General features: G+C 48.7%; 1 protein-coding gene across 1 annotated transcript; it reads left to right on the plus strand.

The window, feature by feature from the left end:
* Positions 1-67: 67 nt before the first annotated feature.
* Positions 68-9,045, plus strand: KCTD2 (potassium channel tetramerization domain containing 2). Its single transcript, XM_054278941.1, has 6 exons — positions 68-325; positions 1,618-1,726; positions 2,292-2,383; positions 3,053-3,148; positions 4,885-5,010; positions 5,719-9,045. Exons 1-6 carry the CDS (start codon positions 68-70, stop codon positions 5,746-5,748), a joined length of 711 nt encoding a protein of 236 aa, XP_054134916.1. The 3' UTR covers positions 5,749-9,045.
* Positions 9,046-12,973: the final 3,928 nt, after the last annotated feature.

Below are 12,973 nucleotides of genomic sequence, written 5' to 3' on the forward strand. Positions count from 1 at the left end.
CCGGAAACGGCGCGGGCCGGAAGCGGCGCGGGCGGCGATGGCGGCGGGCGGGCGCTGAGGCTCCGCCATGGCCGAGGGGCCGCCGAGGGGCCGCACGCCCAGCCCGGGCCCCGGGGGGGCGCCGGGGCCGCCCAGCCCCCGCGCGGCCGGAGCGGCGGCGGGGGCTGCCGGGGCGCTGTCCCCGCCCGCCGCCGCCTCCAAGTGGGTGCGGCTGAACGTGGGCGGCACGTACTTCGTGAGCACCCGGCAGACGCTGTGCCGGGAGCCCAAGTCCTTCCTGTGCCGTCTGTGCTGCCAGGACGGGCCCGAGCTCGGCTCCGACAAGGTGAGGCCGCGGCGGGGCCGGGCCCCTCCCCGGGACAGCCCCTCCCGAGTCGCCGCCGGTGCCACCGGGGTGCCCAGAGCTGTGCCCGAGCCTCCCGTACGGCCCCGGGCCCAGTGCCGCGGTATGGGGCTCGTCACTGTGACACATCCCCGGCTTGTCCCTCGTGCCCCACGGGCAGGGAGGGGGCGGCAGCCCCGGGAACGGGGCACCCAGAGGATGCCGCAGCTCCGATCCCTGCTCCGCCCTGGGCTGCGCTCAAGGAGCCGCCCGCACTCCCCCGGTGCTTACAGCGGGGAGGGAGGGAAGGAAGGAAACTCCTAGAAACAGGAATGTTACCATTTCCCACCCTGAGCATGTTTGCTGCTTTTAATAGATTTCCCTTCACTCTCATTCATAAAAGATGATGGTGCACATTGCTTGCATGGCTGGACAGTTTTGAAGTCACTGCAGTTTGTTGTAAGGATTTTACAAACAATTATTCTTGCAATTGCAGATTTTCCACGGGATCTGGTGCACGTGGTGTTGTAAATGTGTTGAGAGTGGGGCAGCCAGAATCAGTCGGGTCTGTTGCTGCTCCATTCAGAGTTTAATCTCAGGATAAATCCTGGTTATGATTGAAATATCACTCAGCAGCATCAGTGAGGAGAGGAGAGATTTCTGAGTGGGTTTGCAGTTTCTTATTGCTTTAGAGTAGATTGGCAGGAGAAACAATGCTTTAAAGTCCTTAAGAGAGGGATGTGAGAGTTCTGCAGAGGGCTTGGCAATGCTTCAAAGCTGCTCAAGAGGTGCTTTTGGCTGTCAGTTGTTGGTTATTTAATGCCAGTTGTTGTATTGCTGGACACATGGCAGGAGCATTGCAATGTGTGTTTGCAGTAGTGAAAAGGGGAAAAAAAAGAACAGTTTTGGCTGTGGAGAAAGTTTGGCTGTTTTAGAAGTGGAGATCCCATCTTCCTCCACAGCCTCCTAGTTAAACTGGTCTGGAGAACAGGCCTAGCCAGAGCACAAGTGCCAGGTTTTGGTTCTCACTGCAGTGAAAAAGCCCTCCTAATCCCAGCTTTCCTCTCCAGGCCCTTAAACTGTGTACAAGTGCTTCATGTAAGGCACCTGCCAGCATTGCTGGGGCTGCAGTGTTCATAGATCAGACCCTGAAAAAGAAAAATGGTTTAAAAATGTACCACATCTCTACGCAGGCAAATGAATCCGTGTCCTCAAAGAGAAGCTGTTGCATTTATTGTGTTAGATTGAAATTCTTGTTTGCTGGCCCCACTGAGCCGTGCCTGTTTTGCTGTCAGGACGAGACCGGGGCGTATCTCATCGACAGAGACCCCACCTACTTCGGGCCCATACTGAACTACCTCCGGCACGGCAAGCTCATCATCAACAAGGAGCTCGCAGAGGAAGGTGAGAGAAAAGCACAGGGGAGGCTGGAATTCCTCTTTGACAGCACATCCAGAGCCCTCACCATCACCTGTGTGAGAGTGTGAGCGAGTTTCCCAGGAGTGCTGTTAGTACTGTTAATTGCTCATTAGCAGGGATGAAGTCATGAGATTCTGTGTCTTCCCAAGCACAGAGGCTGCAGCTCACAGCACACCCTGGCACTGTGCTGAGCCCAAGGTCTGGTGCAGCCCCTCTGCCCCTCACAGACCATGGTTCTCCCCAAACAGGCAGCTCTGAGGGCTTTCCCTTGATGGGGCTGGGTGAAGAAATGGACATTGTACCATGAGATTTCTGATAATCCCAGGGAAAGGGGAATCATCTTTCTTAAAGATCCTCTTAAGTCACAAGAGCAGGTGACAGCTAGTCAGGCATTTTCTCCTAGCCTCAGAGCAGGAGGTGGGTGGCACATTTGGGATTCTGACATCTGGGCTAGATTTGGAGTCAGCAGCAGGGCTGAATCCTTGTGATAGAATCATCTTCATTCTATCCTGTGCAAAGTAACAGAATCTGTGCTTTGGTTCCTCCTCAGGGGTGCTGGAAGAGGCTGAGTTCTACAACATCGCGTCCCTGGTGCGGCTGGTGAAGGAGCGGATACGGGACAACGAGAACAGAACTTCTCAAGTAATGCACCCCTGGGTCATGGAGGCAGTTCTGGGCCTCAGGAGGACAGGCATGGCTGCAGCCCTTGCAGCAGCACTTCTTTGGTTCAGCAGTAACAGGGGAATAAATGCTGTTAGGTGGATGCAGGGCATGGCGAGCAGAGAGTCCTCAGTGTGGCTTTATAAGCACAGACCACTGAGTCATCTCAGCCCTGCAGGGAATGGCAAGGGACACTTACAGGAGCAGACATGGGTTATTATAAAGCAAAACATACTGCTTTGGCAAAGAACAGCTCAAACTCTTCCTTCTCTAAACCATTTCTTCCCTTTGTCTCTCTGTGACATGTTTCCCATTGATGCTCAGCTGATATCAGCACATCCAGTAGATTCAGTTTCAGAAATGTTTTCAAAAAGCAGCAAATGGCTTTGAAAGCTAAGGAAGTTTTGGTTTCACTGTAGCTGAGACACCTAGAAAGCTTTTAAGAGAAGAGTGCCAGGCACAGGGTTCTGTTTTGGAATCAGTGGGATAGAAAAGCCCTTAGAAAGCCTGTGGGGCTCTGACTTCCTAAGATGAGAGCAGGAGCAGCTTATTAATTTTCTAGCATGATACTGGTAATTATATCATACTAATTTTCTAGCATGATACTAGTAAAGCAATTACTAAACCCAGGCATTGTTCTCTGTGCCCCAGGGACCTGTGAAACACGTGTACAGAGTGCTGCAGTGCCAAGAGGAAGAGCTCACACAGATGGTGTCCACCATGTCCGACGGATGGAAATTTGAACAGGTACCATTACCAAAGAATGGCAGAATTCCTTTGAAAACTAGATGTGGAATAAGTAGAGTTGCCTGTTAAATTGCTTTTCACACTGCTCTGCTCTTCTGAATAACAGCCTGACCTGAGCAGCAATCCACTTGTGTCCAGTTACTGACAGGGGAGAGCAGAAGTCACTCAGGCTCCCAGAGAGATTTCATTTTCTCTCAGAGCTTCTTTTCTCCTTGTCAAATCCCAGGGCAGTTCTTCCCTTCTCCTGCATTTTATCACATACACCAGGCCACAGTATAACAGTTCTATCCAGGAAAATTACCAGAGCCATGAAAAAACAGAGCACAACTTTCTTGGAACCTCAAAGCCACAACTGCTGCATTTGCTGAAGAGGCTCTGAGTGACAGGAGAACTCTTTGCAGATGTGTTTGCAGTGCAGCTGGTTCTGTCACTGGGGCTGTCACTGCAGTTGCATATGGCATTAGGTCCACATTTGGTTTCTGGAATCAAACACAGTTCTCTTATTTCTGGGAAAGGAGAACTGGAGCCAGCTGGTCTGTGTGTTATGTTATATTAAGAAACTAGAGAATAGGGTCTGTGGATTTACAGCAGTGTCTTCCCATTTAGTCCAGCTTCAGAACAGGTGGATGCTGTGGGAAGTGTGCTGACATGAAGTGAGGCAGAGGATTAGGAACAGCACTTCCCATCAGTTGTTCCTTTGGATCTGTTCTTTAATGCCTGAAAACTATCTCAGAGTGGAGAGGCAGCCAAAAACCTGCCACTGGAAGGAAATAGTGAAATCTTGTGACCAAGAACCACTCATTGCTCCATGAAAATGCAGTTCTCCAACACCCAGGTTTTGCTGTCCAACAGTTTACAGAATCTGCCTTTCACCCATCCATATCTACACCCCCAAAACCTTGAGGCTACAAGCAGTGCCTTTCATGGGAACCTGCACCCTTAGATCCTTCCTGATCTTCCTTTTTACATCTATAATCTATAAATATGGATCTGGCTCTTCCAAAATCTATTTGGACATGGAAGTTAAGGTACTTGCTGCACATTAAAGTTTCCTGGACACACACAGTTAGTAAGAGTCACAATGCTTTCTTCAGATGACTTGGATTTATTTTCTGGAAAGCAGAACTTAGTTGTAAATGACAAATTAGCTCTGTACTCCAGGATGTCCTTTTAATGTAATAATGATGAATGAGACAGATGAGATTTCTTGGATTGAGTCCAGACCCCCTCAACACAACAGTAATAGAATATAATCCTGTTTACACAGATACCAGACTCCATTTGGGCAGCATCCACATAAAGGACAGTGTCTGTTTGCCACATGTCCCCAGCTAATCCAACATCTGCCTGGGGTAAAGAATTCCCATTTCCACATCAGTCACAAGGCAGTTGAGAGCTGAGTTCAGCAAGGACCAGGCAATTTGCAATGCCTGCCCACATCTGAGTGAACTGGATATTATGTATTGCACAATCTGTTTTCCCTTTTCCACCCCCAGAAGCTGGGCAATGTTCTGCTGTGTTCAGCATTAGTTTCAAGCTGGAATTCCTTCCCGGGGCTCCAGGTGCCACTAGAGGGCTGTGGAGCTCGGATGTGTCCCTGCCTTACACACACACACACAGGAGGCTGCAGGGGACACTTCATCCAGAACAGATCTGGGACAGTCCTCTCTCACAGCAACTGCAGGAATAAAATCAAGGCTCACTGATTGTTACCTTGGCTGTCTCCTGTTGCACAGCTGATCAGCATTGGATCTTCCTATAACTATGGAAACGAAGACCAGGCAGAATTCCTCTGTGTTGTGTCCAGGGAGCTCAACAATTCTACCAATGGCATTGTCAAGGAGCCAAGTGAGAAGGCCAAGGTAAGGCACCTGCTCAGATGTATCAGTTTGAATTCCCCTAGAAAGAAAAACCTTTCCTGCACCAAGCTGCAGCAGTAGTTCTGTGAATCAGCTTTCCATTGCCTTCTCCATCCCCTCTTGGAAGATTTCATGATTTACTGTAGGACAAGAGCTAAGGCTCTTTGTGAACTTCAAATTAAGATCAAAATACTGAAGGAAAGAATAACTTGAAGAGGGAGAACAGAGTAGCAAGGACCTTTGAGGTTAGGTTTTGTGGTTGAAGGATGTTGAAGAGAGAAACAAGATTTTTCTTCTCTTCCAACCCTCCTCATCCCTGGAAGTGTTCAAGGCCAGGTTGGATGGGGCTCTGAGCAGCCTGGTCTAGTGGAAGGTGTCCTTGCCCATGGCAGAGAACAAGATAAGCTTTAAGGTCCCTAGGTCCCTTCCAAACCATTCCATGAATCCACTTTTTTTTTTTTTTTTTTTTCTCCCCAGAATTAAAACAGAAGGCAACATCTTTACCTCCTGGCAAGCAGCTGAGCAGGATTTCTAGAGAAGGGGCTCACTTACCCTTAACCAGCCTATCGTTTGTTTTGGTGGCATAAAAGCCTGCAAGCTGCTCTCACATTAGTCCATGCTTCCTTTCTCTGCAAAACCCAAGGACTCTGGACAGGAACTCGTGCATTTAAACTTGTCTGAGGTTTTCACAGAAGGTCTCTTCTGTTTCAGATTCTTCAGGAGCGAGGATCCCGGATGTAATTCAAGTGTCCACTCCATCAAACTCCCAGATGTCACAGGGCAGTCCAGCTGGGCAGAGCATCTCTCCACAGAGCAACCCAGCCCTTGTACAATAACCAAGCTAATGCAAAGCAAAGCCGAGCCTGTCCTGCCAATGGCAAATAATTCTGGTCATAACCAAAGGCTTTTCTCTTACCCTGGAAACCGAGAAAGGAAAAGACTCTTCCAGTTGGACAGTCCTTTCCACAAGTATTTGTTTGATTTCCTTGGCCAGCGCTGTATTGAATTTTTCCGACAATGGCTGGGCCGGATTCCCAGTCGGAGCCTTTGTGAAGGTTGCTCAGGTCCTTGTAATCAACCCCACCTTCCACAGGCTGCTGTGGGTGGGAAGGTCCATATTTGAGCTGTGCCATTGCTTGCACCCAGGTCTGCTCCAGAAAAGTGCAGGGACCTTGCAGTGCTCCCCCTTCTCCCCCAGATCTGAAGAACAGGGCTTAAAATGGAGGAACAAAACAAGCACTCCTAAAAAACCCACACAAACTTTTCTATCCTTGCTTTGTATCTGTTCCTTGTTCAATTCCTAAGAGCTGAGTTTAGATCTGAGGGGAGGGGAGTTGTGTATCCATCTGACACAGGTCTCACTGGTAACACTATTCCACATGGGCTCCTGGTATTTTCCAAAGCCCATCACTTGGTATGCATAAACAAAGAGACCTGTGTTCACCCAAAATAGTGATAGAGTGATAATCCCATCCTTTACACTTCCCCACAGAGGAAGAGTGGTGACATCTTCCCTCCCCAGTACCCTGCCATGGCCATATCTTAGCCTGGTGTAAAGTCATAAGGTTTAGGGACTTGCTGCTGCCAAGTTCAGCTTTGCCTTGTTTGTCTCCAGCAGTGTGGGCTCTGTCTCCTTCCCTCTCACCAGGGAGGGCTTCAGGCAGAATTTCTTTTGTACTGTACCAAGCAGGCAGGTTTGTCTGACCCCACGAGATCCTTTGCAGAGGAGATCCCTGATTTACAAACAGTGACCTGCAGCCCCCTCATGTCCCCACCTTTAAGAGATCACCTCAAATTACAGAGGGACATCACAGAGCTGGGGTGGAGGGGGTTTGGTGAAAAGTTGCCAAACTATTGTAATGTTTCTTGTCCAAAGTGATGTGTCAACTTTTGTGAGTTTTCTTTCCTTTTTTTTTTTTTTTTTTTTTGGAATGCCTTGGATGGATGTGCAAAATGTTCGTTTGTGCCTCTCTTGAATTCTTATCTTAGCCAAACTGCAGTCACTGGTTCCCCTCTGTTACTCTGTGCCACCCCTAACCAAGGGCATGTCCCTCCTAGTCTGGTAAATGGAATTTCATAGGAATTTGCTGCATGTTTTTCCCCTTTCATCCTGGCTTTGTTCTTTGTAGCCTGAGTGTTCTGGCACTTGGGTCATTTTCAGTCCCAAACTGACATTACAGCAAAGCTTAGGAGATGCTGGAATTCAGACATTGACAAGCTCAGAGCAGATGTTTCTCAATAAGCTACCAGAAAATTCCTCACCTGGACTGAGGGGTTGGGCTCCTTTTTGGAGGGCTTCAGCTAGCCATGTTCTCCTGAAAGTTTTGGCTCAGAATTAGGCAGGTTTGCCATCTTAACCACTTGTTGCTGAGAGGGTCCTACCAACAGTCCAACAACCAGTTCAGTGACAAGATGTGCAGCAGAGACACTGAGTGGCACCACTGTGCTCTGCCTCTCTCCAGTCCTTCTGCATGTCCTCCATCCTGCTTTGCCAGTGTACCTCCTCCAGTGGAGCCCTTGCCTCATTCTCAAGACAGACTGCTTAATTGTCTGTGCTAGATTAGTCCTGGTAACAACAGGCTGTGCCAAATGTCTTTGAATTCACATTGTGTCAGTGACAGGCTGTTGAATCACAGCTGGCTTTCCATCACACTGAAAAACCCAGCTCTGCTTCCCTCCATCTGCCCTGTTTCTAACACGGTGAGCTGGTGTTGGTGTGATCAGACTACACACCTTGGCTGGGCCTGAACAACACTGTGATGTGTACAGATCTCCCTCCTCTGTCCCTATGCTGTAGCCTCAGCCACTGTCTGTGCTCATAGCTAAGAAATCAAGCACATGTATGCAAGTTAGCAGCCTGAAAAGCCCTTTGACACTCATTTGTCTTATTGCCCTTCCTCAGAGGAGGGAGTTTTTGGGAACTGGTCAAGAAATACCAAACTAAAGGCAAGAGGAACTGGTCAGGCTGTGTTTGCCACATTGATGCCAGCTGAGCACCTTGTTAAACCATGGAGCTCAAAGCAACCCTGGCTGCAGAGGGAGACTCTGTACAGCTCCAGCAGACAAGAATAACAAACACTTCCCTGGCTGCTTTGTGTCACACGTGCTGAAGCCCAGGGAGGGTTGCCTGATGCAGTGGTGCCATGGCTCTCCCCTCTGAGCCACAGAGAGCCTGAAGTGACCATTAGCAGGTGAATGGCACAGCTGCTTACCTGATGAGCACAAGAAAGATCCAAGTTGCATCTTGGTTTTCCCTTTCATGCTGCTTTTGGCAGTGAGAAGGTGCCAGGGGACCATGGACTCTGAGTTCCATCGCAGGGTCTGTTGAATTTCAGCAGAACAAATTTATGGTACAAAACCAATCATTGGTACTGGATGCTCAAGTTTTTGGGTGATGTTTAGGACCAGGCATGAAGTCCATCCAGAGCAGGTACATTCCAAGTGAAGGATTTCTCCTTCCCTGACTCTGCTAAGTCACCTTTACCCTGAGACAGGGCAGGTCTCAGCATTATGCACCAGTTGCATCCCTTCTGTGCTCAAACAGGGCTTTTCCTTCCATTGCCTTTCACTCAGTCACAACTATATCAAAATTAGTGTTGAATTAAGATGAAATTTGTCCCATTCACTCTAAAAAAGTGTAGCATGTTGTGGTGAGTAGAGTAGGAGAGCAGGGGTAGATCTACTGGCTGTCCAAGAGTGCTTATGCCTCTTGGGAAGGTTCACTTTAAAGCATTAATCCTGGGAATGGAGTGTATGACACTTTAGATTTTATTTTAAAACTTTCCCAGTGGCCTAAATTGTTCCATTATGGCAAGACTGGAAATATCCTCTTGAAGTGTCTTTGTTTCTGCACATTTTTAAAAACTGATTTTTCTCAGGGGTGACTGAGTGGGCTGAGGCGAAGGGGGCCTGGTTGGCTGCGGGGCAGGGCCGGGGTAGCCGGGCCTGGGCTCCTACCCGGAGGTTTTGTACAGTTTGTCACGTGTCAGTGCCCTTTGCTACTGTTTCTCTTTGTTTATTAAATGTGTTTGAATAACAGTTGAGATGCTGTGAATTTGTTTTTCCCAATAAAGATTCTGAAATGGGTTTGAGGGGCAGTCTGCAGCCTGCTGCTTTGCCTGCAGCACACGGACACTGCATTATGGGGGATGAAATGTGCAGATTGGGCACTTGCTTCTGGCTTCACTTCTAACAATCATTTGCCAAAAGGAGAATCTGGAGTCCTCCTAGGCTGCTTTCAGGGATAAAGGTACAACTGAAGCTTGTTTCTGATGTTTTAGTCTATAAAATAATCTCAAATTTATCCTAACCATTTCCACTGATAACCACAAGCACGTAGAACATGAATACAACCACTAAATGTGAGTAGCTAAAACGGGAAGAGGATTTTTTTTCTTGGCAGTTGTCATTTGCTAAACCCCTACTCGACACTGGACCACAGAAGGAAGGGTCTGACTCTTTCAGATTTGGTGCTGCCAGAAGTTGGATGACATTGGCAGTTCAGGCCCAACACAATGAAAAGGAAGAGCAAGGACACAAGTGAAGAATGAGAAGTCTTGAGTTGAGTTAATCCTACTCTTGATTGCAAGTGGCTGTTGCCTCCTGTGGGTACTCTGAAGGCTGCCAGTCTCCATCCTCACTGCCACAGAGCAGGGAAGGGCTGACACATCCCCAAACCAGGGTTTAACACCAGCATAGTGGAAGAGGATGAGACTCTCCCGACACAGGGAGCTCACCAGAAACCATGGCTAAGCCAAGTCACCACACAGCATGAGTTGATTTAAAATAGTATTTTCAAACCTCTAGACCCATTTATCCCAATTCACTGCACTGCCAGTGAATTTGCCCAAAGCAAAGCCACACTTCAAGTGCTAGCAGAGTCTTAGGCAGAGGTGGAAACTGCAGTGCTGGCACTGCTGACACCACACACATATCTGTTCATCAGGGAGGGCTTGTCAGCAGAAATTCAGGTTACAGGTAGCATTTACAGAATGCCATAACCTCCATGCTACCCCACCTTAGGGCTGTCTGATAAGGCCACATAAGGTGGAAAAAGCTTTGCAGGACCTTTAACCAGCTCCAGGTGTGCCAGGCAGGTGGCTCCTCTAACACAATGCCCTGGCACCATGCAGGAGACACAAACATTGCTCTGTGGTTCCTACAGGAACCAGGAGCTGGAGTTGCCAGGTCTTTGCACCATCCCTCACATTCCCATCCAAGGCTTTGGAACCCATTAACTCCTTTAAAAATGAGGTTTTTTACTTGCTGCAGGAAACAGGTGATGCCTCAGCATTACCAAGTGATGAGAGGTAGTGCAGGATTAGCAGCATGTGTTAACTTAGCCAAAGTGAAAATCAACCCTGTAGATCAGCTCTTAATGTGCTAGTCCTGCTGCTGCCAGGAGCCCAAAGCTCAGCTCTCCCCGTTGCCAAACCCAGGCTGCTCTAGAGCTGCTGCAGCAGCAGAAGGGAAAGGGGGATGGTTTGCAGCAGAACTGACCTCAGCAGAGGGTTATGGGCCCTGACTGTTGTCTGGGTTGATCAGAGCACCCCAGGCTGCCTCCCAGCGCTGTTGCCCCAGGAAGATGTGGGACACCCAGTGAGGGCACATCCCCAGGCACAAGCAGCTCCTGTGAGTGAGGGGCTCTGTCCACGGGGCTGTGCCACCACCAAGGCAGGAGGTGAATGGCACCACAAAAACACCCAAGGGATTTCAGACTTGCCCATAGCAGGATTTGGTCCCTCCTACCCCCAGAGACAACCAGGGGGAAAAAATTCTCCAGGTGGCTTTGCCAGGTGCCATGGGGAAGGATGAGTGATGAAACATCACATTTTCTGACAGCCAGGGTAAAGTCATTAGGTAGTGCATGCACTAAGCTATGGCAGAGGGACTTGAAAATCCCCTCATCAGACTTTTCCGCATTGGAAAGCACTTAAAAAGAGCAATTTTACATCCTCCTCTGGAAAGAGAGGCTCAGGCCCCCTCTTGTCCTCCAGGCTGTGTCCAGGGCCCACCAGGCTCCCTGGAGCTGGTGCTCACCTCCCCACAACATTCCCATTAGTCACCCCAGCTGGCACCTCACCTTGCCCCTGACAGTTTTGCCTGGAACACAATTAATTAATTAATTGGTTTTTCTGGCCTGCCTGTTCGTGTCTGTGGACAAAGAGGAAATAGTAATTGACATTAAAGATAGAAAATTGTTTTAGCAGTGTCAGGCACCCATCAGCATCCAACTGCTTGGCCTGGGGCTCCAGCAAAATGCAGTGGAAACTGAGGCTGCGTTTGCCCTCTGCACACGTGGGAGGGTGAAACACAGCGATGCAGAGGTCCTGCCACAGCCATGCCTGCATCTTGCACAACCCCTTCACATGCTGCGCCTCAGGCTCTCACACTGACGAAGGTCAATTCCTCACTGACCCGCCCACCCTCACCCGGAACAAAGTAATCAAGCCAGATCTGTCTGCAGACGGGAAGCCTGCAGATATTTTCAACTCAGCTTTCGAACTTGTTTGGGAAACAAGGACCTTGGCCATGTCCTTCTACCTAGATCTGGCTCTGAGGCAGTTATTGACGGTTTAACCCAACTTTCACATGGTTAAATAACTGCCTCATACCCTCTTGCTTTCCAGGCTGGAGAAACACATTTGGTTACTCCAAACCATAGTAAAGAAAGAGTTGCAATGCCCTAGTAATTACCTTCAGATTGTGGTGTAACAGATGAGCAAAGGCTTATCTCAAAAGATAAGCTTTTTTGACCTTCTGGTAATATTCCCTGTTAGAGGCCTCCATCCCTCCTAGGTGTTTCCCAGTGTGAAGTGCACAGAGTCCTCAGGTTTTATCAGTGAGCTGAGAACTCCACTGGTCTCTGTGTCACCACAAATATCCTTGAGCTCAGGGCCATCTAGGCAGCAGGTCCTTTACCACAGCCAGGAAAACATGCACCAGTGATCTTGATGAATTCAAATGACAGCATCTAAAAATGAGGAAAACCATTTGGGCAACCAAGCAAGGAGACAGGCCTTTAACCTGAGCACTGAGTTCAAGATGTCCTAGAAAAGCAGGCAGATTCAACACTAAACAGATAGAAAACACCTAATAAATAGTCACCCTCAACCTAATGTTCCAGTGTGTTTTTATCTTAAACTTTAATACAAAGAAACATGTAAAAAGTGAGAAGAAGAGGGACATATTTGCCAAACCAATGGGGATTTGCCCATGAAACAAAGGCTCAAGGCCACGTTTTGCTGTTTCCACACCCCTCTGAAAATATGACCCTAAGGCACACAGGGACCTGCACTTCCCACTGGGATAAAGAGTTCCTGCCTTTCCTTTTCCAGAAATCACAAAACTAAACATTGTGATCCCTCTGGGTATGAGCCTCAGTGTCAGCACTAAGTTGGTGTATCTTCTCTTCTACCCTGTTATGACCTCTAAGCATCACCCATATTTTCCTCAGAGCAGGACATCATCCTTGGACAGGAGAGCTGGGCAGGGCCTGGCTGGGATGGCAGAGCATCTGCCCAGAGCTAAAGAGCCAAAGCTGAGTAGCTGGAGCCCAAAATCCAGCTGGCTTCCTAAAAACCATGCTCCAAAATTTCTGGCTGAACACCTTCAACCCCCCACAACCTCCTCCAGCTGCTCCACAGATCCAGCAGTCAGACACAAGGAAACATTCCTTTTGATCCTATTCCCAATGAGTCCCTTATTCCTTATTAATAAAAGCCAATTTAAATCATAATTAAGAGCTTGTTAGAGGGAACTTTCAGCCACTGCTCAGGATCAAAACATCAATCTGTGAAAGAGATGCCCTGCAGCAGGGCTAGACCACCCACAGCAGCATCACATCCTGTTTCTCCCTTCCTCTGCCACATCCTCACCCGCAGGAGTTTTCTTGCAGCTAATGACAAGGTAACTTCATTTCTTGAGAAGCCTCATTTTCCTAGGAACGCGCCCTGCCCTCACCTTC

The sequence above is a fragment of the Melozone crissalis genome, unplaced genomic scaffold, assembly GCF_028551555.1.
Source record: "Melozone crissalis strain CALT ecotype California unplaced genomic scaffold, PUWL_Pcris_2 ptg000026l_1, whole genome shotgun sequence".
Classification (NCBI taxonomy): Eukaryota; Metazoa; Chordata; class Aves; order Passeriformes; family Passerellidae; genus Melozone; species Melozone crissalis.

What these genes read in the sequence shown, in the direction of transcription:
- KCTD2 (XM_054278941.1), top strand. Translation starts at nt 68, where the DNA reads ATGGCCGAGGGGCCGCCGAGGGGCCGCACGCCCAGCCCGGGCCCCGGG. An exon ending in CCGAGCTCGGCTCCGACAAG is followed by an intron (nt 326 to 1,617) that starts GTGAGGCCGCGG and finishes TTTTGCTGTCAG; the next exon opens with GACGAGACCGGGGCGTATCT. An exon ending in ACGGATGGAAATTTGAACAG is followed by an intron (nt 3,149 to 4,884) that starts GTACCATTACCA and finishes CCTGTTGCACAG; the next exon opens with CTGATCAGCATTGGATCTTC.